Source organism: Melopsittacus undulatus, chromosome 6, assembly GCF_012275295.1.
Source record: "Melopsittacus undulatus isolate bMelUnd1 chromosome 6, bMelUnd1.mat.Z, whole genome shotgun sequence".
Taxonomy (NCBI): Eukaryota; Metazoa; Chordata; class Aves; order Psittaciformes; family Psittaculidae; genus Melopsittacus; species Melopsittacus undulatus.
The window spans coordinates 25,211,659-25,236,361 of record NC_047532.1 but is presented as its reverse complement, the minus strand read 5'-3'; the positions used below and the strand labels follow the sequence as shown (position 1 = coordinate 25,236,361).

Genomic DNA, 24,703 nt, shown 5'->3' with positions numbered 1-24,703 from the left:
CTGGTGTGCAGTGGTTTCCATTCCTGTAGTCCCACCAGGCACCCCAAACACTAGGTTGCACCCTGTCAGCATTGGTGCAGGGTAAAGGAGGGGTTTACACTGTCTGGACCCTGGCAGTAGGGGAAATATCAGACTTTGTTAGCATTACAGCAAAGGTCCTTGCCTCAATGTAGGCAGACAGGGTGATGTAGATTTTCTCCCGGTACGGAGTGACACGGTTGAGCAGCAGTGAGTTGTGCATGGAGCTATCCCATGCTGCCTCAAACTGGTAGAAAGTCCTGCAACAAAAACAAAACAGCAGAACTGGTAAAACAATGTCCCCAGAATACTAGGCAAGCGAGCAAGGAGATGCTATTGTTCCCCGCTGCAGCAAGGCCTGCAAGGACACATGGACATGCACACACCACAGGGACAGATGGGGACAGCCACTCCAGAGGACGCAGGCTCAAGGCAAAGGGGGACAAGGTGTGGCAGGAAGGGGATGTGGTACCCTTGACATGGCCAACAGTCCAGGGTGCTGGGGAGAAGGGACTGTGGGAGGAGTGGGGGCTCAGCTGAGGCAGGCAAGGCAGGGCAGGCTGGGAAGGCAAAGGAGGGCAAAGAAGGGTGCATGCCCCACTGCCATGCTCGGAGTGGGGTCTGCCACACCAGCACACCCAGGCAAGGTCCCCACCATCCAGCACACAGCACACAGCACCTCCCGGTCCCAGCCAGGAGCAGCTGTCGCCATTCAGGTGGCCAGAAGGGAGAGCAGGGAGGATGCTCAGCACTGGGGAGTCCCCATACCAGCCAAGTTCCCTTCCCCAGGGCTGCCCCGTTTGCCAGCTCTGAGCCCCACCAAGACCCTGGGACCACAGTTTTTTAGCTGGCCCCTGCTGGGCTGTCTCCCCCAGCTCTTGCTCTTCCCTGATCACCAGCCCCATTCCCACCAGGCTGCCTCACTCTCCTCACTTGGTTTTCCATAATTCCCAGGTTGAGGGAAGGAGCAGGGGACACCTGGCCCCACTTGTTCAGTGCCTATGGGGTCCCACAGAGGATGGCAAAGCCACCTAGAGCAAAAGTGGCTACCAGCCTCTTCAGGTCAGGCAGTCAAGAGTGGGGGAAGCAGGAGGTATGGGGGATCCCTGTTTCACCCCCTGCCCTGCTCCTGGGCTGCCTCCTGAGCCAGCCTTGGGTTATGGGACACCCAATCCCCAAAGCCACCTGTCGCTGCTGCAGCTCTGGCTCCTGCCTCAGCATCGTCAGGAAGCAGCAATGTCTCAATGAGGATGCTTCAGCACATCCCTGAAGCAGCACCCAGGTGGCTGAGGGGCTTTTTTGAACATGAACCAGGGCAGCCAGAGGGAGCAGGGAGAGGCTCTCAGCTGCAACTGCCCCCGTATAGGAAGAAGAGGGAGAGCGACGCTTTCAGGAGGTGCATAAAATACATTAAAAAACCCCACATGAGACAGAGCCAAGGCGAAGGATCACTTTTCAGACACAGGTTACTTGAGAAGGCAGTGCTCCCCAGGGAGGAGGAGAATAGGAGCCTCAGGGGAGGGAGGAAAAGAGCAAAAAGCAAAGGGAGGCAAAGGAGAAAGAGAGAAAAGCAGGTGGGACCAGACCGAGCAGGTGCACGCAAAATACCTAGTGTCATTTCCAAACGAAATGCTATAAGTGGAAGGTGACCCAAGGACAAACACACACACATACACACACAGAAAAACATAGGTCAGAAAGCATCGTCTGTACGGGGCTGGTGTTGGAGTAGGACCACAACCATGGAGAGTCCCTCTAGAGTGGACTCACCCTATATCAACTCCCAGGTTTACCTGCATGGGTGAAAACTCTCTGCCACCCACCTTCCTTGCAGTCTGGCAGCTGGGAAGCAGCACATGTGCTCCGCATCCCCTTAACCCTGCCCTCACTGCCATTCCAGGACAAGGAGCTGCTGCCCAGTGCAGCTCCTCAGAAAAGTGCCCCTCATGGTACCCACACAACAGGAGATTTCTTGGCCCATCCCTGGTCCACAGGGAGAGCATCACTGTACCAACAGCCCACAGGCAATGCCAATACGACCCCACATCTCCTGAAGTAGAGGGGCTGTATCCATGCTTGATCCATTCTCCTGCACCCTGGGATACTAATGGAGGGACAGATCTGTCCCCAGGCATTTCCAAGCAGGACCAGCTTCTAGATGATGAAGGAAGTACAACTTCCCAGGTACAAAGTTATGGAGGCCACCAGGACTCAGGAGACCCCATCCCCTGTCTCCCAGATGCATCTTCATCTCTTTGTGTACCATAGGACCCTCTCCTCTGGGGCCTTGGTGATGCTCCCACCCAGAGGCTGGCAGCAGCATTTGGATCTGTTGTCTCTTGCCCATACACCACATACCCATACACCCATACACCAGGCTCATACTGCAGTCCCAGCTAAAGCCCCCACCATCCTCAGAAGCCAATCCCCACCATTACACAGGGCTACAATAGTCTATGCCACATTAGGGTGTGTGTGCACCCACCATTGCACCTACGTACAAACACAACACCACCCATATGCCGCATCTGCACCCACAAGTCTACTGTGCACCCAGACATCATCACCAGGTGCCCAGGCAAGGGCTGGAGATGGCCTGAAGCCCCCACCATGGTCTACACCAGCCCTGCAGCTACTCCTAGTGGTGCTGGGGGCTGAACCTGGGTGGGAGGCAATGGGGGAGCGGCACACTGAGCACCTGATGCCAAATCGATGAGAGAGCAGTGAAGTCAAAAAGCAAGAAATAAACCAAAACCCAAATCAGGCGATGGGGATGCAGGCGTGCGAGGGGAGCAGCAGCCAGCGAGAGCGCGGCCCAAACAAACAGCAAAAGGGGCTGGTGAGCAAGAGGTGCCAGGATGGGAGGGAGAAAGGATGGGGCGTGTAGAGGGATGGGGGGCTGGATGTCCAAGTGCTGCCTCCGGCCGGAGTGAGTGCACCAAGGCGAGGGGAGAGAAAGAAAGACGGGAGGGTGGAAAAAAAAATCAATGGAAACAAATAATACCTAGGCATATCCGAATCAAGAAACTGCCTGTGAAAACACAAAACAATCACATGGTTAGTGTGGGCTCTGATGGGCAGCAGCAGCAGAGAGAAGCAAGGGGGGGACCCTGGGGGCTGCCCCCCACAACTCCTCCCTGGGCGCTCGATGCCGGGATGGATAGGTATTGGGGAGGGAGCCATATTGCTCCCTGGTCTCCTGAGCAGCTCCAAGGAACTGGGAAGGCTGGGATGGGGAGGGGAGCTAGGGCTGCTCTGGGCAGAGGAGGCTGCACGGCATAAGGCAGCAAAGCAGGGAGCACAAGCAGCCGGGAAGGAAGGTGAAGCGGGCCCTGGCTCTGCCTGCTGTCCTTCCTTTGCCTGTCCTAGCAGGCTGGTGGGGCTAAGGCATGCATACCTGCATGCAGGATGGAAGCGGGGAGGGCCCCTCAGCATCCTGCAGGAAGCCGGCTCCCCACCCCTCCCCCTACCTGGCCCTAGACAGGCTCACAGGATGGGTAACACATGGCATGCATGCTGGCCTGCAGCTGAACTGGGGCTGGCCCTGAGGCACAGACCTCCTGACAGCACAGGTGAGGCAGGCTTTTGCAAATCCTGGGACCAACTGGCCCAGTCAGGAGCTGACATAAAACAGGGCAGCCCCAGGAGCCCACAGGTGCCACAGCCATCCAGCTCGCAGCAGCCCAGCAAAAACCACCGCAGCTTTGCCTGGCAAGGCCCTCCTTGCCCAACAGTCCCCACCTGGCCTTGCTGTTGTCCCCATGGCTGTGCCAAAGTCTCTTCGTCCACCACTTGCACATGTATCTGACCCCATGGTGTGGCTCTGCTGCCCAAGCACCGTATGCCTGTCACTCACTATGTCCAGGAGCAGCTCTAGGAGCACTGCATGCTGGCACCTCCCACCCAGACCTCTATCGTCCCAGCTCCAAAAACACCCTGTCTTGGGACAGGCCACCTTGATGCAACAGTGACCCCAAATAAAAGATGGGGAAAAGTGGTTCCCACTCCCCAGGAGGACGCTCCTACACTGGAAACCACCATATGCACAGCTCAGGACCGGTCCCTGCTGCTCCCTGTGATGCCAGTGACCATCCTTGTCACAGCTACCTGCACACACACATTCTGGCCAGGGACTGCTGCCTGCCTACTGAGTTTTGCCAGCAGGCTTGGTTCAGAGGAGAGTTCTGCCCTCTGCACCCACTGGTTCCTCACACCACCACAGAACCCAGCCAGAGAGGTCTTAGAGATAAAACCCATCTGGCCCTGCTGCTCCCACACCCTTGCCAAACCCACAGTGGGAACACAGTCCCCTAGGACAGGCATCGTCAAGGTCACCCAGCCATCCCCCAGTGCTCATGAGGGTTGGCTTTCCTGCATCACTCCCACACAGACAGGGACCTTCTATGGGCACCAAGTAGTCTTTCCTGTGAGTTTGCTGGGACATGGACAAATAACCCTTTACGGCAGGTCCTCTCCAGCCACAGGGTTGGTACGTCCTCCTGGCAGCAGTACCAACCAGCTCTCTGTGCCAGGCAGTCACAGTCACCAACAGAGAGCAGGATCACCACCCAAATTCCCTTTCGTGCCAAAGCCTAGTGCAGGGAGGCCTTGGGGAGAAGGAGGGAGGAGTCTGGCAACCCTGAACCCCAAGACCCTCTGCAGCTCCAGAAAAGTACCCCCCAAGGCAGCAACAGGTCAGCAGGACCCTGCAGAGGGGCTGAGAGCCTCCCCGTGTCTCCTCTTCCAGCCCTCACCACAGTGCAGGAAGAACAAGAGAAGCAGCAGCACTCACCGGTCATCCTGGGAGGGGTGGATGTACCCAGAGGAGAGGATGTTCAGGGACAGGATGTTGGGGTCGATGAGAGACTCATCTGCTTCTGGGGTGTTCCGGATCCGACCTGCAAACGCAGCACAGGGATAGAATCATAGAGTCATAGAATAGTTAGGGTTGGAAAGGACCTTAAGGTCATCTAGTTCCAACTCCCCTGCCATGGCCAGGGACACCTCACACTAAACCATGTCGCCCAAGGCTCTGTCCAGCCTTGGCCTTGAGCACTGCCAGGGATGGAGCATTCACAACTTCCTTAGGCAACACATTCCAGTGCCTCACTACCCTTACAGGATGCCTCTCAGGTTACAGGAAGTGGCCCTGTGAGGGTCCCCATAAGGGGCATGGGCAGCCCACCTGTCTGCATCACCCCAGTAATGCCCCCATTACAGACAGCAGCCTCTCAGTTCTTGTCCACTTGGTGCCAGAAGCCCTAATACAGCTCTTGGATGTGATACCCAGGACCAAGGCACCCTGCCCACATTGTGTCCCGGTGTCACCTTCTGGTAGCTTTGCTACTGCAGGGCAGGAGAGGAGACAAGGCAGGTGCAAAGCTCCACATGGGAACACAGGTGAGAAACAGACCAAGAGGATGCTTGGGATCTCGATGGGGTGGGGGTTGGTCACAGCCTATCCAACCTAGCTTGGCTTACCTACAACCAGCTCCCGCACTTCCTTCCAGCGGATGAGGCTGCCTGTTTCATGCACCAAGGTGACAGTGATCCTCCTCTGGATGCCCTGAGACCCACAAGGCCACAGAGAATGGATAGGGGTTAACAACGCTCCTAGCAGGAGTTAGAGCCACAACAGCACCTCAGGGATGGAGTACCTGGTGGAGGAGGAAGGTCCCATGGCATGGCATGCCTCCACGGTGGTCCACAATGGCAGGGATGTAGCTGGAACAAAGGATCATGGCGTGACACAGAACCCCATCAGCCTGTGCAGAAGTGCCAAGCACTGACCAAATCACTGTGCCTCCTCCCTCTCTTTCCCACTCCCCTTTCCAGCAGGACTTACTCGCCATTGGCTTCCAGCTCACAGATCTCAAAGAAGACCATCAGGTCATACTTGCACTGGCATGGGCCGGGGCTGGGCCGAGTCATGGTGCTTAGCTTCGTTGCAGGCACTATAGCAAGTTGGAAAGACAGCTTAAAGGATGAGCTTGCTGCTGGCATCTTGAGTGTCTGATGGCAGGCAGGATATGGGCAGAGCATACAGGGACACAGTGGAAAGACACACGGACGTGGCAGCAAGGCAGGAGGGAGTGCACAGAGGGGGACAGCCCCATCCAAGGGACTTTGCTGACTCATTGCTGAGCCATCCAGGCTGAGTAGCCTCCTCCCTAAGATTCCAGAGGAGGTAGGAAGGGGGATTTGTATCATCTGGGTGATGCAGGAATGGGCACCAGGCCTTTAGGGTGTTCCTGTTGGTAGTACATTTTGGTCCACAGTACATTTTGTGGTGCCCTGGGGTCCTAACTGGTTCCCCTGGGGAAGGGGGCACTGTACCCAGCACAGGGACTATGGGTGGGCAGAGAAGCAAGAGGCCAAATCCCCTACCTGGTTTGGAGAGTGGCATCACACGGGGCAAGTGGCGCCGGGATGGCCTCAGTGGGCTGCAGAGAGAACTGTCTCAGTTAAAGCATCCACAAGGACCCCTGAACCAGCCAACTCCACCTACACCCCAGGGCCACCCCCTCCCACCACCTAACCCACTTCTCCAGGTCCCCAGGAAGCCAGCTGTACCAGGTGCTCTAGTGGCACCCAGCTGCTGGAGCAGCCCAGGGTGCACCCACCTCAGGACATCCTTGCAGAGGGGTGGGAAGGGATGCTGCTGGTAGTGCCCAAATACTTCAAACACAATAGGCTGGCTCTTGATGTATTCAATGAAGGATTTGGTCACCTCCACAGCAATCTAGAAGAGAAAGAGCCATCAAGAGCACAGTTCATCTGGGAAAGGGATGCAGCCAGCAACAGCACTGGGGAAGTGGAAGGGTGCAAGCCTGTCTGATCCCCTGCAACCCTCACCCACCCCCTTCTTTGTGGCTTGGTGATGCTCTTCCCACAAAGACCACTGTCATGCAATCCCAGCTGGGGTGGCAGGTTTTTGCTCTTTGCCCCACACATCCACTTTGTCTAAGGCTGGCTTAGCTAGGCAGCTCTGACTATCTTCTCTGGGGAGAAGATCCAGCCAACAGTCCTGCAGGGACCATAGCAGCCATAGGGGTGAGGGAATGCAGGCAGGGCAGAGGTACTAACGTTTTGGACATGATAGAAGCCCAGTGGCGGCCCCCGTCCTGTGTTCTTCAAGGGCTCTGTTGAAAAAGCCTCGTCATGGCGGTGGATGAAGCTGCAGAGGAAAGGAAAGAGACTCAGGAGCTGTGGGATAGGGATGTGCTGGAGCAGGGAGGAGAGAGAAGGAAGAAACTAGGACAAGAGTTCCCCTCAATACCTTGGGCTGGCACAGAATCCCCCGAACATGGCGGGAGTCTTTCTCCAGAAACAAGAGAAGCTACCAGACAAGTGCATGGGCTCATCCCACAGCCCTTGGGTTTGCCTCCCATCCCTGAAGAGCTCAGAGGTGGGGGTTCTGGGGCTCCCCTACATTCATCACCAACCCAAGGCAATGACCAGAGCACAGTGGTAGATGTAGGGCTGGAGGGGCACAGGGGACTCACTTGAACTGGCAGAAGATGTCTGCATATTCTGCAGAGATGCTGGAGGCTTGCAAGACTGTCACGCGGAATGTGAACATGCTGCCCAGCTTCAAGTGATCCAGAGCCGTCTCCAGTGGCCCTTCTGATACAGACTTCTCTGGGCTGTCCAGGAGAAGGTCCTCTGGTGTCACTGCAGGGAGGGAAGGGTCCTCAGTAAGGTGAGGCATCACACCCCCAGCATCTGCCAGCAGCCCTGCACTAGGGCAATAGGCTTTTGATGCTCAGGTGGGTGGGAGAGGCTGGGTGTCAGGAGAGGGGCTGCTCTCCAGCCACTTGCCAGCACCAGCTCACCTGTGCAGGTATTGTTGTTGACCTCATCAGCAGAGGGACCCACATCGCTGACCTGCCCCTGGCCTTCGACAATGCGCAGCTCCTCCTGGGAGGTCCCCGAGCGAGACATTCCCACAGCTGGGCATGACTCCGACTGGAACTGCATCAGGAATCATAGAATCATAGAATGGTTTGGGTTGGAGAGGACCTTAAAGATCACAGAGTTCCAATCCCCCTGCCAATGTTAGGGACACCTTCCACTGTGGGGCTAAGGGATGCTGGTGGTGTCCAGAGTGGCTCTCCTGGCACAGTCCATCACTACCCTAGCAGCAGGGCACCTCCAGCTCTCTCCTCCCATCCCACAGCACTTGCTCTAAGACACAGTCAAGAGCAGGGTGATGCCTGCACCTCTAGGAACCTGGTGGTCCCCATAAGGGAGTGCTGCCATGGCAGGCAAGGGGTCTGTGGTACTCAGGCACCCACCAAGAGCCAGCTGCCACCATACCTTCTCAAAGTGCTGGTCATCGAAGGATATCTTGGCTGTCCCCGACTGACGCACACCGGAGCCATAGTCAGGGGCTTCCTCATCCGCTGGAGGAGGGATGGGGGTGAGCCAGCATGGGGGGTGTGGGGAATGTGAGGGGCACATGTTTGGGGGGATCCCCCTCCTACCTGAGATGGCCTGAACTGCCACGCGCAGGAAGCCCTTCACCTCGCCCTTCTCGCTGACGATGGCCACGCGATGGACCAGGGGCACAGGGTAGAGGAGGTTGCTCAGGTAGACGAAGGCCCTGCCAGTGAGGGGAAGGGGGGAGGGACACACAACACGGGGGGGGGGAGAGCGGTCACTGCTCCCACCCACCGGTGCCCAGGCGCAGTGGCATGGCCGGCGCCGGCCGGGATCCCAGGTCACCGCTCACGGCGCAACCGCGGCGCTGCAAAGCAAAACTAAAGAGAAGGCAGCCAGGGCCAGCCGGGAAGGGTCGGGAACGGGCAGCGGGCAGGCAGCGGGCAGCGCACCGTGGGCAGCACCACGAAGCAGACCGGCCTTGCCTACCTCTCCGGCTGTCACCTCCGTGGCGGGCGGGGAGGGGAGGGGGGCTGCGCTGGTGCCACCGTGAAGCTGGGAGGGAAGAGGACCTTCTCTGTGGTGGAGAGCTGGAGCACTAGGGCAGGAGGTGCTGCGACATGACTTGGGGGCAGCTGCGGAATCACCATGGAGGGGGACAGGGGCAAGGCAGGGAGGGAAAGGAGGGTGACAAGGGAGGTAGAGAGGTGTGAAGGAGAGGAGAGGAAGAGGTCCTGGCCATAGGCCAGAAGCCTCCAGAGATGAACCTGCTCTGCCTGCAGTGTTGCAGGACTGCAGGTGGCTTTGCCCTGCTGCACTGCCTGGCTGGCAGCATTGGTGCCATGTGTGGCCTGACCCCTTCCCTTCTCATGCGTGGCTTCAGGATCCCAGGCTGCCCACCAGCAAGTCACAGGCAAGGGGCCACACTGGGGTTCAACATGATGTGACAGCTGCCCCATGTTGCTGCTGACAACTCCTGTCAGGCTGCAGCTCCCTGTTTCTCAAGTGTTTTGACTCCTCTTGATGCCTTCTTCAACTTCCCCACCAGCTGGCTTGCTGTTCGACTGCCTCCTGGCACTCTGGTGATGGCGGCTGCCATGCCCTCGGCAGTGACAAGTCACCTACACAGCCTTTGGCATCAAGCTCCCTGCTGAGAGGTGCCAACTACTCTTCCCAGCAAAAGAGGGTGCAGGGTGCCTGGCACCCTTCCCCAGGGCACCCACCAACATCTTGACATGCAGTGTCTTCAGGTGTCATGGGGCCAGCCAGAACATTTCTGCTTCTCGGCATCTCCAGGCAGCTGGCAGTGCTTTCTTGCCTTGCAGGCATGTTTGCAGACATCCAACAGCACCCAAAGGTGCCCCAGTGGGTTCTTGCAGGCAGCCTCAGCCCCACACTTGCAGCCCAAGCCCCAAAGTCTGGAGGTTCCCTCTTGCTCTGGTGAATCCCATTGACTACCAATCACTGCTTGAGGCTTTTGCCACCCAAATCATCTCCAAAGATTCAAGTTGTGAAGCAAAATTTATGCCCCATCACTGTCTCCTGCTGGGGCAATCTCACTCCATGTCTTTGAGGCCACCAGGGACAAGTGGCTGGAGTGGGCCAGGGCTTCCCGTGTGGCCCTGTGGCCATGGAGAGGTCTCCAAAGTGCGTGGATCTGAGTGCACCCACCACCCTGAAACAGCAGGGCACCTGGTCTTGAAGCCAAGGAGGTGGAGGGGGGAGGAAAGACAGGGAGGGAAGAGGGGGAGGGAAGGAGGAGGGGGACACGTGTGTCACTAGAGGAAGGAGGGCAGGGACACTAACCACAAGATTGGTGAGGTGCAAAGATGGCATGCTCAGACCAAAGAAAAGCCTTTCCAAAGGAAGACAAAAGTGAAATAACCCCAATTTTTGCTAAAGCTTTGGAGAGACAGAGCCAGCAGCTAAAAAAAACCAAAACCAAACCAAAATAAACCAAACCAAAAACCTTAAAGGAAAAAAAAAGGAAAGAAAAAGAAAAAAATAAAATACAAGGATCCAATCATAAACCAATCCAAGCACACTTCACAAGAAATGTGGCCGGCGGAGCTGCTGCACGGGGAGCCAAATCCAGGGCAGACTCAAAAGAAGTCAGAATGCGCCAAGCTCCAGGGAACATGTCCCCGGCACGGAGCGGGGCTGCTGCCACAGGGCCTTGTTTGTTTTTTTGAAGTGCCCCCAAGAGTTTTGGGGTTTTTTGATGTGTTGGTTGTTTTGTTTTTTAAAATAAGGGAAAAGGAAAAAAAAAAGGGGAAGAACCCAGCTCTTTCAGTCTGAGGCTGCAGGACTCTTATCCCACCTCCGCCCTCTCTGCCTACACTGGTCCCCCTCCTCCCCACCTTGCTGCTCATACTCTGCCTGGCAGGGTTGAGCCTGGCTTTAGCACACCAAGGAAGAGAGCTCCAGTGCTCCAGCTCCACCCCAGCTGGAGCAGCCCCAACAGGGAGAGGTTCACTGTCATGAGACCCTCTTGCTCCTGCATGGGTCAGAGGCTCCAGGATGAGCTCTGGGCACACATCACCTTGGGAAAACCCTGGAGCAGAGCTGGCAGCAACCACATCCCATCTTGGGGATAGGCAGATACAGACTGGATTTGGCAGCTGGTAAGTTTCTCCAGGCCAAGACCAATGGAGCTCATGGGCATCTCCTGGCCAACAGGTATGAAAACTCAAAGCTCTTGCTCTTGGCTGGAGTTGAGGAAGAGTTGGAGCCTGTACCCAGGTCCCCATGGCCTCCCTGAACACCTCCTGTGCCCAGTTGGCAGGGATGGCCGCAAGCCAAGTATTGGGTATGTGCAGTGAGAGGAAACACTTCTTTTCAGAGTCCTCCTCTCCCACCTGCACCCTGGTCTCCCCTTTCGTCCATCAGCTTTGTCCTCAACCGCTTGGGGACATCCAAGCCTCATGTCTGGGGGAGGGTTCACACTGACCAACTCAGCCAGGATGGCCAAGCCAGTGCCAGAGGTATGCATGGCTTCAAAGAGCCTCTATGTCACCAGCCAGCAGCACTGCAGGGAGTCACCCTGATTCAGGTCCACAAAAGTACCCAAGACCAAGACCACCATGCAGCTTCACTGGCTACTTCAGTGCCAGGGATGCACCAGAGCTTCCCTTTGTGGGGGCTGCCCAAACAGGGACCTGCCTATAGGGTCTCCAGTGGAGCTAATGTTATCTGACTCCTCCTTCTGTCCTCTACCGCCTCAATGGTTGTCACAGCCCTACCTCGGTGAGCAACTTGTTGCCCCACTGGGTGCCCCAGGCTTGGCAGCAATCCTGGACAGCCAGCCACCCACCCCCTGTGCCTCCAGCACACCCCGGAGGTGGGAGTCATGTCCGAAAGCAGTTCTCTCACGCGAAAGAGCTAGTTCCTTCCCGGCATGCTCTCCTAAAACCTCACCAACCTTCCTACTAAACTGAACAGGGGGGAGCGGTCGTAAAACGGATCCCGGCCATCACACAGTGGGCACTCCGGAAAGATGTCTTCCTCCAGGTCCTCCGCCTCCTCCTCCTCCTCCTCCTCCTGCCCCTGGTGCTGCTCGTCAGCAGGCTCGGTGATGTCGGAGTCGGGGTTCGAGAAGGTAGGGGAGGGGGTGAGATCAGCCATGCGCTCGCTCATGCATGTGTTGAAAAGAGGAGAGCTGTTGCAGCCAGAGATATCTGAACTAAGGTTAGTACAACAAGATAGAAGACAGGTTAACACCAGCTGTTCCAAACAGAGAGAGCAAGAAAAGGAATTTTGGGTTTTTTTCTAGGTTGTTTTGTTTTTCTCCTGGTTAAGTTTTGGGGTGAGTGGGTTTTTCTGTTTAAAGCAAGGGACGTCAGGAAGACCTGCCCATCCAGTGTGTCTCCAAAAGGAAGCCACCAACCACAGTCAGCTATAAAGGGCGGAGAAAAGAGTGAGCCAAGGAACTGGTGCAAACTGTGGGGATTCCCCTTGCTGGCTTTACAGGCAGCACAGGGACTGCATGTGGCATGAGGCTTGCTGCCACCCCTGCCGCCAAAGGGAATCTCTCCACGTGCATGTAGCTCAGCCCCCTGCTCCCTCTGCACGCCAGGGCAGACCCACTCTCTGGGGTAGCCCATCCTTGTTGCTGGCACGGCACCCTTCCAACAAGCATGCGGGAGGTGCAGTGAGACACGCAGCACATACCAGACAGACAGACGCTCGACACCAACACTTGCTCATGTTCGCAGAGGTCACAACAGCACAGGCTCTTGGCCTGCTGGACAGTTGCGGGTCCCCCACCTCCCGCTGTCAGCAAGCCAAGAGCCCATGTCTCACAGCACTGGGTTAGGGCAGGCAGCAGGAGCATTGTCAGGGGCTTGCAGGTCCCTCGGGGTCCCAGCAGCCAACGCAGAGGAGAGCCATCACAGACAGTATGAGCCCCGACCACCATGGTGTGGGGACAACACATCCTTCCAGTGCACAGCCCCAGAGAGGTGAATGCTGGCGGCACTTCCTCCTGCGGGCTGCCTGCAGGTCCCAGCTGTGCTTAACAAGGAGCCGAAGTGCTCACCTGCCCACCAGCCTGAACCAGGGGAAGCGGTCGTAGAAAGGATCTCCGCCGGTCACCACATTGTCACAGTCGTCAATGACACTGGAAGGCACTTCTGCTGCACGGTCATACATTTCACGCATCAGATCCAGACGCTGCCTGCAGGCAGAGAGGAATGCAGTGGGCAGCATTGAGAAACTGGGTTGAAGCCATCCAAGCCCTCCCTGGTGTGGGCATCATTCACCCACCTCAGCTTCTCCAGGGTCCAGTAATGCGTTGCCCCGTTCTTCTGGTCCTGCACCTCTACAGCCACAATGGTCCGGGGGAATGGCCGCTTCTCACGGTCTTTGGCAGCATCAGGAGGCAGCAGGTCAGGAGGGAGAGGTGAATACAGTGTGTCCGTGAGGAGAACAAACTGGAACTGGACCTGAAGAGGGGTAGAGGGGGAGAGTGAGCCACCTGTGAGGACAGCAAGCTCCATGTGCCTCTAGTAAGCTCTTCCTCAGCATTTCCCTGGCTGGCCATGCTTGTGCTGCAGCAAGCCAGAGAGGAGCCCCAGGCACCCACCTTCTTCTTCAGCTCCACACTGATGGCATTGGCTTCCTTGAGGAAGATGGCATTGCCCCAGAGCAGGTCACGGAGGGAGGTGAATTGGTACCACTTCCACTTCCTAAAGGCCCAGAGGGCCAGCTCAAACTCCCTCTCCGTCCACTGCACTGTGGGGACACAGAGGGACAGTCACCCCACCACTGGGAGGGAGCACATCGGCACAGAGGTGCACAGGAGACCCACGTTCCACTCTTCTGCAGAAATCATCAAAACCCTGTGGCGGCACATAGCCCTCACCTTCATCCTCAGGTTCTTCTTCTTCCTCATTTGCCTCAGGGTAGTACCTAGAGTCCATCTGCTTCTGCAAAGCCTCCAATTTGCTCTCATAGTCCTGGGGGAAGCAGGGAGAGGGATTATGCAACCCACAAGGTGTGACCTCCCTCCATGATGCCACATAGTGCTTCTCCCCCTGCTCCCCGCCCCAGAGGAATCCGGCATCCTTCCTCCTCTGCATCTGTGTTTATGGGGACAATCCCAGGAACAATCCCAGGAATAAGGGCAAACAAGAGGTTTGCCCTTATTTTTAAGACACTCAGAACCAACCCTTGCAAACATCTTCCATGAATACAGACATGCCTGAAGAGCCTAAGAAGGAGCAAGGTCCTGGCCACCTACCAGCCTTTGCTGCTCAAGAAGGTAGTTTGCCTCCTCCCGCTCCCTTCGGTACTGGTCCTCCAGTTCCTGGAGCCTGGGAGGAATGGAAAAGGAGTATGACCAACCTGGAGGTGGATACCCAGCTCCTCATTACTGCAACCCCTGTGCCCTCACCGCTGCTCCATCTCCTGCTTCATGTCAATGCCCTGCTTCTCCAGCAGCTCTCTTTGGGCAAAAGCCCAGTCTACGGGCTCAGCCGGGGTCTCAGCACATGGGGTCCGCTCCCGCTCCTGCCGAGCCTGCTCGGGGTGGTTGAAGCGGAAGACGTGGCTCTTCCCCATGATGATGCGGTTTCCTACAGGGATGCATGAAGGGAAAAAGGGCATGGGTTTAGTGCAGGGCCCTGTGAGACAGAGGGAGGTGGGTTAGAGCAGTGCTGGCAAGCCAGCTGTGAGAACTCACCTGAGCGCAGGATGCTGGGCTCCGTCACCTTTTTGCCATTCACGTAAGTGTCAGCACCTTCACAGGGCTCCAGGGTCACTATTACTGGAGAAACAGCCAGAGGGGAAGAAAGGAACAAAAGGTAAGGTGGAAGTAGAGGGATAAATCCTGCATCCCCTGCTCCACAGCTCCTGCAGGATCAGAAAGGGAAAGCTGCCCCAGCCAGCACCCCAGGCATGAAGTAGGGGGACACCAGGGTACCCACTGGCAGCACCCACACCCCAGGTAACCAGCAGGGCTTGGCCAGCCTTCTGTTAATCAGAGCAGTCCCAAGGACTAAAAACAGCTGGAGACTGGATGTGAGAGGAGATCAGAGACTCCAGCATGCATCTCCAGCCTCCCTAGGCTTGTCTCCCAAAGCCGTTTCACCCTCAAGTTCCTGCTGGTTTGTGGTGTGGTCTCTGCTCCTTCTCTGCTATGGTCTGCTCTTCTGTCCCACCCTGATCTCCCTGGCTTGCCTTACCATGGCAGCTTCCACATGCCTTGCATGAGCCTCCCTCCCAGCTAGCTGAGGGCCGTAGCTCACTCTGGAAGTATGGAGAGGCCATGGCTATGCAGGATAGCTCCCCTAGTCTGAGGAGAGCAGGACCCCTGCCTGTGGCCAGGTTCTGGGGACATGCAGAGGGACTGGGGTCTGTGGGAAGGTGGAGCCCTTCCAGACAAGGAATACCTTCACCACTGGTTTTGTTGTCACTGCGGAAAAGGCAGTGCTCTTCCTTAATGAAGTGCCCGCTGAGAACGATGTCCTGCCTCTTCTCGGCATCTTCCCGGCCAACCCTGCCAGGAAGAAACCCAAGTCTGATTCTTCCTCAAAGCAGCCCCTCCCAGGGCCTCCCCTCAAAACCATCCTTGGGATTGACAGGAGCAGCCCTAGGTGCACAGCAGGACCAACACCCCTGACAAGATTATAGTCAAATACATTTTTCCCACATGGCTATGGCACCGGGGATGGCCTGGAAATGGTGCCCAGCTTGAGCACAGCTGTCACCCTGCTGCCCACCCAGCAAGTCAGGCACCAAGATATAGGCTAGGTTCCCACTGCTCCATGGGACCTGGCCCTCACCTTGTTATCCCATCCTTGATGTAGTAGAGAAGACACTCAGACATGAGCGGGTCCTCGTTCAGGTTGACCAAGTGGGGTGTCTGGGAGAGACAAACAAGGAGTCACACTGGTATGCCTTGTCTACCCAGATGCTGAGGGATGCTGCCAAGGGAGGTGGGAACTCAATAGCACCTCATGCTGCCCCAGTATGGGCTCTCCTGCTGTCTGCAGCCCCAGGACAACATGCCCAGGCACACACTTTTCAAGGGGATTGAAGTGAACCAAGCAGCTGGGATGAGGATGACCTGCCTCCATATGCCTCCTTACTTTCCTCCTCAAAGGGCTGAGCCCTGGACACCCTCTTCTCAGCTGCCTTTGGAAACTTATGTTCCAAACAGGCCCAGCATGGAGCCAAACAATTCCCATGGGGAGCCGCTGATATGGCTTGGTGTCTCCTGAGGCAGGACCCTGCTTGCCTGCACTGTGTGTCCACAGGCCCTTACCTCACCATAACACCCAGCTGTGCTGTGGACAGTGTGGCTGAGGCAGAGACATGTCCCATGCAGCACTTGGTTTAGGATGAGAGGAACTAAAACTGCCTGTTTTCCTCCACTGATGGCACAAGGACACATGAAGCACCCAAGAGAGCAGGCCCTAGACCAGAGGTTCAACCAGAAGTAGTGGAGATCTGAAGCCATATCTTCATGCCAAATTTCACACCCTGGTCTCCTTCCTAACAGTTCCCTCCATCACTTTCTTCCATTGGATCACCAACCACTTTGCTCTTAACAAGGGGAGGTTTCTCCCCCAACCACAGACCTCTCTGGCTGCAGCTAGCTTGGCTCACCCCATCACAAGCTGCTGGGATTGCACCTTGAGGCAACAGGCAAAGTCCTGGGAGCATCAGTAGCTGAAGTTCTGAGTTTCCCAGAAAAAAAGAAGAGACTGTAAGAAACATCAGCCCACTGACACCTGGCATGCAGACAGGTTTCCCCCTCACAACAGTGCTACAAACCCTGGCTGATAGGAGAGACTCACTCCAAATAGTTCAGAAGAACTGGAGATCAAGGGAAATGCAGGCTTTTCTCCATGGTGGCTGACAGGACTAAGTTGGCTGTAACATTTAACCTCAGGCCCCTCTTGGGGAGACACACAGCCCCAGAGGCCTGAGATTCCTTCTGCTTACAGGTTCGTTTACAGAATGGCAAGGCTGGCTAGGAGAAGGCAGATGCTCTACCTTCCACTGGGCTCCTTGGAGACATAACCACCTCAACAGTGGCATAGAGCAGGACAATGAAGTCCTGCCCTGCTTTGCCCTTAATGAAATGGAGTTTTGCATGCTATCAATGCTAAATTTCCTCGCCAGCCACTGGAATAGCCAGAGGAGATTCCACATCCAAGATAGCTAAAGAGCAAGGAGGAACCAAGACCACCACAGCAAAGCCCCACCTCCCAGACTAACTTGCTTTGGGGAATAAACCCCCATTCTTTCTATGCAAAGGTCTGGGGTCCTGACAAGCAGCAGCTGAAACAAGAATGAAAAACAAAGATAAGAGGGTAGAGGTTTGTCCTGAAAGCCACACCAAGGCAGACAAGGGGAAAGTCCTGAAGCCTTCATCACTGAGTGTCACCACCTCAGCTGGGGACACACACATCTACTGAGGTGTTGGCCAAGTGATGGTTACACAGATGAGCACGGGGCAGCAATGTGCTGTAACTGGTGCTTGGCAGGGTTCACTGGTACACAAACTCTTTGGGCCACAGCCAGTATTTACTTAGAAAATACTTTCCAGCATGCTACAAGGAGTAAAGAGTACAGAATATTTCTGCACCCACATTTCTCAACAAGGACTTGCCAGTTTCAGGGGCAGCAATTTCAAATACCCCAAAGTATGGATTTTTATAAGCTAACACTGAAGTCCAACACAGCAAAGCCCCACTTAAGCAGACACAGCATCCAGGCAGTGGGGGCTGTACATTTAGCCATGGGTTTCTAATGATATTCACACCCAGCAGAGTCAACACTGTGATTTCCCCCATAGGTTTCAGAGGAAAGGCTAGTAAAATATTTGGGGCTGGCCAGCAGTGACAGGGCAGGTTGGAAGGGAGCTGTGGAGTTACAAATCAGCCCTTGTTTGCCAGGAAGAAGAGAATAAGATGATCCTACCTTCTTAGGAGAGAAAACACCCAAGGTGCCTCCATCCTCCCTCATGGCCACCCCCATTTCAGCAAGCAGCGCTTCCCTGAAGGAGCAAGGGAAAAAAAGAGCCTGTCAAAGCCCCATGACTCCCTGCAACCAGCACTAGACAAGCCCATGACAGGACCTGAGCTCATGGGATTGCCCCATAGATCACAGCTGTAGGGCTTGCTTCAGCTCTTTTCATGTCTCAGGAGGGTTTCTCAGAGCAGACCATGTCTGTGCAGGCTTATGTGGTGGACACTGGTGTTCCCAGGTACAACTGGACAGTCAAATTGCCAGGTGCCCCAAGAGGGGAGGAGGGGAGATGCCTGAGGACCCCCACCCCATGCCATCCCTTGAGATCCCATCCCAGTCCAACCCACCCACCTTTCCATCCGAATTGCTTCTGTCCTACGCAGTTTCTCCTCCCATGTCTCATTCAGCTCTGCAATGATCTTCTCTGTTTCCTGGCAAGCACAGGGTTATCAGGGGTTAGGACATCCTCCAGGCAGCACACCTGCCTGCTCTGCCTGGCTCTGGCCAGCAAGCCGCAGTGGTACACTGGTCCAAGTTTCAGGCCGGTTTACATGAGCCACAGCAACATTCACCCACATCTTTCCATCATCACCATCCTCAAAGAGGAACAAAGACCAGCCTCTCCATCCCCTTGCTGCCAGTCTGCTCTTGTGCTATGCTGAGCCAGGAATACCCATCCCACAGGGCAGAGGCAGCAGTCACCCCACAGGGAAGACAGCAGCACCCTACCATGCCAAGTCCTCTCCCATCTGGAAATCCAGAACACTGGGCAGTTCTGGGTCTGTCCGCTCTGCAAGAGCACACCCAAGCATTGCTTCCCGTGAACATTTCCAAATGGGTATCCAGAAAATACCGAGCCCCCTCCACAAGCCTGGATCCAAGAGCATTGAGCTGAGGCCTGCACAGTCCTGGGCACCAGTCTCTTACCTTGAGCCTTTCGATCGCCTCTTCACTGCCCGGAGCAAACATGATGCGCTCATGGAGGCTGGCGACAGAGGCTGCACGGCTGGACAAGGCCGACAGGGACGAAGAGGGGCTGATCCCAGCAATGGCATTGGTCACTGTGGAGAGATTGTCATGGCGGTGACTCAGCTCTGTCCCTCTAGCATCATTATTGTTCTCAAAGTCGGACACATCTACAGGTGAGGAAGGAGGGATGGGCCAGGGAAAGACACACGGACAGGAAGAGAGAGAGAAAGAGAAAGACAGAGACAAGAAAAGCTGTTGGGAAAAAAAAAAGTGGCTGGATGCATTGAAAAGAAAGCCAGAAATTACAAGGAAAAAGCACATGCAACAGCACAGCAGCACAGGCAGCAGCAGGGTAGGGCATATGCATGTCTCCCCCAGCCCAGGCAGCCCCCCAACAACAGCACTGGAGACTTCCTAGACTCTTGTGGATGCTTTTTTGCAACACCAGATCCTGCAGCCATCAGGTCTATGGCCAGCCTCCCTCCCAAGAGTGCCACTGTCCCTCTTGTCCTCCCCCGCTGACACAGCACAGATGATTTTCCTTGTCCAGCTGCCCTAGACTAGCTGGATTTGGAGGCAGAGAATGAGAAAGGAATGGGAGGAAAGTTGGTAGCCTTCTGCCCTACAAAAGGGTACAGGGGATGGAACAGGAGAAGCCGTGGGATCCCCTCCCTGGCAGAGTCCAACCCCTGGCATGTTGGAGCATCACCCTGGCCAGGCATCCAGAGAGAGCAAAATGAGAGCAAGGTGGCAAAACTCCCATTACAGGCACTGGTAATCAGCTGCCACCAGACCCTGTGGCAAAGGGACCCAGGTAAGAGATGCTCCTCCAGTCCCCAGTTGCAGGAGCTCAGCACGCTGTACCAGAGGCAGGCATGGCACAGGTTATTGGGTGCAGTTTGGTCAGCCATCTCTATCAGCCTGTGTCTGGGGAAGCTGAGCCAGGAGGGGAGGGGGCAGGTCCCCATCTCCTCAGCAGACTCACTGTAGTCTGGCTGCACTGCCTGGCCCAGGGTGGGATGGGGGGATAGTGCTTATCCACAGGCAAAAACCTACTGGCCATCACTACGCATCCCTCTATCAGGAGAGCACCCTACCAGTCCACCCAAGCACTGTGCTGGGCTCCAGTCTGAAAGAGCCTCAGTGCCAGCAGAAGCAGCAGCGACAGAAATCCTCATGACAGTATGGAGGAAGGAGTCCCCAGGGGGATCAGGGCCTAAGCACGGCAGATGGGGAGGATGCTGGTCCGTCCAAGCACTATGCTCAGCCCAGGTGCCAACCATGACTCTGCCACCATCCCCTTTGCCTGCTCCCTGGAGACAGCCAGCCTGCAGACAAGTAACAGTTGGATTTAATGATCTTAAAGGTCTTTTCCAAAGTAGTTGATTTTATGATCAGCTGGGGCTGGCTACGGGAGCCCTTCCCCATGCTGCATAGGTGCCCCCAGGCGCAGCCTACACCTCCCAAAAGCTATGAAGCAACAGAGAATACCAGTGATGGGGAATACACACATTTGGATCCTCCTGCAGCAGGATGGGCTAAGAAAGAGAGAGAGGGCAGGGAGCAGGAGTAAGACAGTGAGAACAGAACAAGAGTGGGTTCATCTCAGTAGGATCTGACAACACATGGAGGAGTGGCCACAGGCAGGTACAGCCTCATGAACCTCTGCCTGGCATAGGATGCTGAAGACAGGAGGGGAAAGGGGAGAAGGGGAGATCTGCTGGTGTAAAGCAGCTCTTCCTGCTTATAGGAGTGGTATGGGGGTTGCAAATGTGCACACAGGGGCTTGCCAGAAGTACCCCAGGCACACATGGGCAGCGTGATGCTGCCACATAGCCAGCAGAGCAGGATGTGGGGCAGCTGCAGGGATGCTGGCCCTGCAAGGAGAGGGGACTCCAGCCTACTGCCTGGAGCCACTGCCAGGGAGCATCGGGTGGTACCTACTGTCAATGATGTCCCCAAGGCCCTGGGCATAGAGAAGGTCACGCAGGCGTGCCACCTCATCCTTCAACTCCCGGATGAGCTTGTTGTTGGGGTCCTCATTAATGACAGCATTGCACCGGATCTGCTTTGCACGGTCAGCGTACCTAGGGAAGGGCAGAACCCTGAGCAGCAGCAGAAGCAGGGCAAACTCCCACCTGCTGGGCAAGCAGGAATGCTGCCAAGCCCCTCCAGCATGTGATCCTTTGGAGGATCCCAGCACCAGGACAAGCCTTTGGGCTCTTGCCTGAGATTGCAGGGTCCCCACTTGCTGGCCAGTGATGCCACAGAGGTGAGGAGAGCATGTGGCAATGCCTGGGTTTCATAGACCACCCTTACCCTTGACCAGTGTGGAGGTACAATGGTAATTCTTCCTACCTGAGGGTGCTGAGGGTCTCATCGTAGTTGATGTCAGCAGGACTGAGAGCAGCAACCATGGCTGTCCTGGAGTTGCCCCCTGCCGGGATTGATACGCCCGCATCAGGAAGATGCTGGTCCCCACGCCAGGCATCAACCTTCGCCTGGCAGGCACGCCCACCACCATGCCCATACCTCCCACCCGTATCCTCACCCAGGTTCTCCCGCAGCAGCCAGGTCAGCACTGAGTCCCGATAAGGGATGAAATCCGTCTTCTTCTTCTTTTTGTTCTGGGGATGGAGAGTGGAGGGAAAAGCTGTCAAACTGCCTGCTTTCTTCCAAAGGAAGGTGACAGCTGCTCCTCAACTGTGGGGACGTGGAGAAGGATGGCTCTGCCCAGCCACAATGACCTTAGGCAGCTCTGCTCAGATCCACAGGTCATTAGGGGAGCCTAATGTTGGGTACCTAGAGCCACAGGGTGATAAGCATGTTGAGGGCTCTCAGGCTCCAGAAATGTGGCTTGGATCCAGGCAGAGCCTCACACCCAAACCACCCTGTGACCCACTATGACCCAGCTGTGCTAAAAACCAACCCTCCTTTTCCCAGCCCAGCCATAGCACCTACCTTGTTCGGCCCCGAATCCTGTAAAGAAAGTAGAAAGACTGTTTGAGTGGGCTGCTTCCCTCCTCAGCACCCACCACAGCTCCCCAGCCCCAGGCAGAGGGCAGCAGTCACAGGTTCCTGTGGAGATGGTAGCCTCACCAGCCCAGCTTATCCCATTCCCCAGGGACAGCTTGGGATGTATCTGCCCATCCCTTGGAACCAGGATGATCCAACCCTCAGAGCTAGACAATCCCTGCTAAGCTGAGCCCATTCCCCATGATGCTGCTGCTCTCCTACACTCCAGCTACCTACCATTTCGGCTAGGGCAGAGATGACTTTCCCCAATGTGGTCAAGGACTTGTTGATGTTTGCTCCTTCCTGGTGGAGAGAGGAAAAGCTCAGATGCTCCCATCATTTCAGAATCTTGTTAAAGCCCAGTGCATCAGAGGAAAGGGGAAGTCCCAGTGCAGGGTGGGCAGAGAGCAGTTGCTCTTAGTGGGTAACCAGAACCTTACAACTGGGACTCATGGACCCTGATACAAGAGCACTGAGCAGTTTTCAAACAAAACCCTGTCAAGAATTTTGGCAGTGCAGTGGGCAAGGAACCAGGCAAGGAAAGGAGATGTTACAGCTGAGGATGAGGGGACTGGACACAGAATCCCTGCCAGAAGAATGGAACCTTATGCCAGCTCTCACCTTTAGTCTTGTGCCCTTCGCACCAGTGGAGTCAGCTCGCTCGCTTCCTGCCAGGTCTACCAGGCTGATTTTGCTGACCTGCAGGCAGAGATGAGGCTGTCAGCCCCAGCACAGAGCTGAGGAGGGAGCAAAGACCCCTTGACAGATGACACAGTTCTGAAGGTAAGGGTGGGTTCTGAAGGGTCATTCTTGCCAGGATTTGACTAGGAGCAGGGCTAATATCCTTGCAGGCAGAGCTGGAAGGCACCAGCTGCCAAATATCCTGTCCAGGGGCCAGTCCCTTGAAGGACTGTGAGACCAGTGCGTGCCTGGGACTTATCTCCAACCTGTTCTGACCCTCTATCAGACTGCACCATCTCATCCCAAGTGCTGTTGATAGCACACGAAGTCTTTCCTGGGTCCATGTGGATTCTCCCAGGCTCTGCTCTCACCTTCTCAGTGGTGATGTCTGTCTCGGCGTCATGCCGCTTCTGCGTGAAGATGATGTTGAACACGGCATGGGAGCGGCTGCTGGTCTCGTTCATGTTGGTGGCAGCCACCGTGCTGCAGGGAGAGGAGGACAAGAAAGTTTGACACTCTGCAGGGGACACTGGAGTGGTTGGTGATGGGGCCAGGGTTCATCTCAGGACAGCAAAGGCAAGTCTGGAGGACAGGAAAGGACTCTGGGAGGAGGCATGCAGAAGTCCAGGCTTTTTCCTGCTGGCTTCAGGGCATTTTGAGAGCAGGAAAGAGGTAAGGTGAAAATAAGCAGGGGGTACCCAATGCTCAGACAGAAGGCAACTGCCGCTCTCAGAGCAGCCAGACCAGCAAAGCATGGAAGTTAAGCAGGACCTTCTGGAGATGTCTGCAAGCTCTCCAAATCATGACCATCTCCTGCTTCCCCAACTCACCGGGCCTTGTTCCCAGAGTCCATCAGGTCCTGGATATCATTGTAGGAGGTCACAGCCAGCTTGGAAAGGTCCTCAACGTATGGGCCCATGAGGGGATGCTCCCTTACTCGCAGGTTCCCCTTGTTCTTGGGGTTCAGGAGGTCCCTCACGCGCTCGCAGTATATCTCCATGTAGCTCACCTACAGCAGAGGGTATGGGCAAGTCTAGTGGCCAGCAGCATGTGGATGCTCAGCGCATAGGCAGAATGAAGCCCTGCCCACCCAAACCTCATGCAGAGATGGGACCCCCTAAAGAGGGGTCTGCACATCCCCCATGGCTTGCAGGGCTGGGTGGGAGGCTGGAGCTGGACTAGACAGGCAATGGGGTGCCTACCTCCACCGAATAGGACATGTTGTCATTTGTTGTGTCATTGATGCGGGAGAAGAGGTCCTCACACAGCTGTAGAGAGAAGAACCAGGCTGCTCACCCGCCCATCAGAGGGATGCAGAATGCCTAAGCCACAGGGATTTCTACCTTCTCACTCCAAAAAACAGAGCCCCCTAAGTGCTGAGACAGCTCCTGGGGAGCTGGAAGCCCCCCCCCCCCCCCACTGATACAGGGGGTTCAGCATTCCCAGACTCCTCCCAGTACCCTGCTGGTACAGCATGCGGCAGCTCTCAGTACACACAGCAGCTGCTGGCTTGGCACGTGGACTACAGGTGCTCACAAACACTTTGTGTGGCCAGACCATAATTTATCCAGTCTCAGAGAAGTCCAGTGTTACACTTCCTTGTCCCCCTGCCCTCCATCGAGCACCTTGCTGATGTAACAGGGTTGCATCAGATTTTGGCAAAGCCCGGCCCTGGTCCCACCCTACTTCTCTCTTTCCTCCCCACTCCACTTTTAGTTTGGGCATCCCTCTGCAGCCAGGGTAACAGGTAGCTTTTCACCAGGCAGGACCTGGGGGATGATGCCTTGCTGGTCCTTCTCCTGCTTCCCCATCATGGTGTAGGATTTTCCAGCCCCCGTCTGCCCATAGGCAAAGATGCAGACATTATAGCCTTCAAACGCATGTTGCAACATCTCCTCGCCAATGTCCCGGTACACTTGCTTCTGAGATGCATAGTTGATGTCTGCAGGCTGCAGAGAGGAGGCAGATAAGGAGAAATTTGGCAAGGAGGTCCTCCTGCCCTCCCCAGCCCAGTGCTCCAGGCTCAGGCCTCCTGATGCTTACCGTAGTGTGGGACCAATAGGAATAGTCAAAGCTGAAGCTTTTTGGTGTCTCTTTGGGCTGCTTCGGGTTCAGGATAGCTAGGGGCAAACAGAAGAGAATGTGAGACCACACAGTCACC

General features: G+C 55.9%; 1 protein-coding gene across 13 annotated transcripts in view; it reads right to left on the bottom strand.

Moving 5' to 3' along the window:
* KIF1A (kinesin family member 1A) overlaps positions 1 to 24,703 on the bottom strand; it is a 39,083-nt gene that overhangs the window by 4,044 nt on the left and 10,336 nt on the right. For 2 of the 13 annotated variants that reach the window (XM_005150998.3, XM_034063855.1), the window contains exons 2-36: positions 24,586 to 24,662; positions 24,312 to 24,491; positions 23,745 to 23,810; positions 23,373 to 23,551; positions 22,914 to 23,025; positions 22,483 to 22,560; positions 22,099 to 22,164; positions 21,808 to 21,825; positions 21,398 to 21,473; positions 21,205 to 21,283; positions 20,791 to 20,933; positions 18,805 to 18,938; positions 18,229 to 18,308; positions 17,830 to 17,905; positions 15,684 to 15,763; positions 15,291 to 15,397; positions 14,582 to 14,665; positions 14,294 to 14,474; positions 14,141 to 14,213; positions 13,763 to 13,856; positions 13,484 to 13,632; positions 13,165 to 13,343; positions 12,938 to 13,075; positions 8,505 to 8,623; positions 8,338 to 8,423; positions 7,854 to 7,992; positions 7,524 to 7,692; positions 7,105 to 7,195; positions 6,642 to 6,760; positions 6,406 to 6,461; positions 5,864 to 5,972; positions 5,676 to 5,742; positions 5,500 to 5,584; positions 4,811 to 4,916; positions 164 to 278 (exon numbers count right to left, since the gene is read on the bottom strand). In XM_005150998.3, the coding sequence (XP_005151055.2) occupies positions 164 to 278; positions 4,811 to 4,916; positions 5,500 to 5,584; positions 5,676 to 5,742; positions 5,864 to 5,972; positions 6,406 to 6,461; positions 6,642 to 6,760; positions 7,105 to 7,195; positions 7,524 to 7,692; positions 7,854 to 7,992; positions 8,338 to 8,423; positions 8,505 to 8,623; positions 12,938 to 13,075; positions 13,165 to 13,343; positions 13,484 to 13,632; positions 13,763 to 13,856; positions 14,141 to 14,213; positions 14,294 to 14,474; positions 14,582 to 14,665; positions 15,291 to 15,397; positions 15,684 to 15,763; positions 17,830 to 17,905; positions 18,229 to 18,308; positions 18,805 to 18,938; positions 20,791 to 20,933; positions 21,205 to 21,283; positions 21,398 to 21,473; positions 21,808 to 21,825; positions 22,099 to 22,164; positions 22,483 to 22,560; positions 22,914 to 23,025; positions 23,373 to 23,551; positions 23,745 to 23,810; positions 24,312 to 24,491; positions 24,586 to 24,662 (3,710 nt within the window). Of the gene's footprint in view, positions 1 to 163; positions 279 to 1,626; positions 1,651 to 3,022; positions 3,050 to 4,810; positions 4,917 to 5,499; positions 5,585 to 5,675; positions 5,743 to 5,863; positions 5,973 to 6,405; positions 6,462 to 6,641; positions 6,761 to 7,104; positions 7,196 to 7,523; positions 7,693 to 7,853; positions 7,993 to 8,337; positions 8,424 to 8,504; positions 8,624 to 11,821; positions 12,083 to 12,937; positions 13,076 to 13,164; positions 13,344 to 13,483; positions 13,633 to 13,762; positions 13,857 to 14,140; positions 14,214 to 14,293; positions 14,475 to 14,581; positions 14,666 to 15,290; positions 15,398 to 15,683; positions 15,764 to 17,829; positions 17,906 to 18,228; positions 18,309 to 18,804; positions 19,014 to 20,357; positions 20,385 to 20,790; positions 20,934 to 21,204; positions 21,284 to 21,397; positions 21,474 to 21,807; positions 21,826 to 22,098; positions 22,165 to 22,482; positions 22,561 to 22,913; positions 23,026 to 23,372; positions 23,552 to 23,744; positions 23,811 to 24,311; positions 24,492 to 24,585; positions 24,663 to 24,703 lie in introns of all 13 variants that reach the window. The other 11 variants (XM_034063847.1, XM_034063848.1, XM_034063851.1 and 8 more) reach the window with 11 other exon arrangements.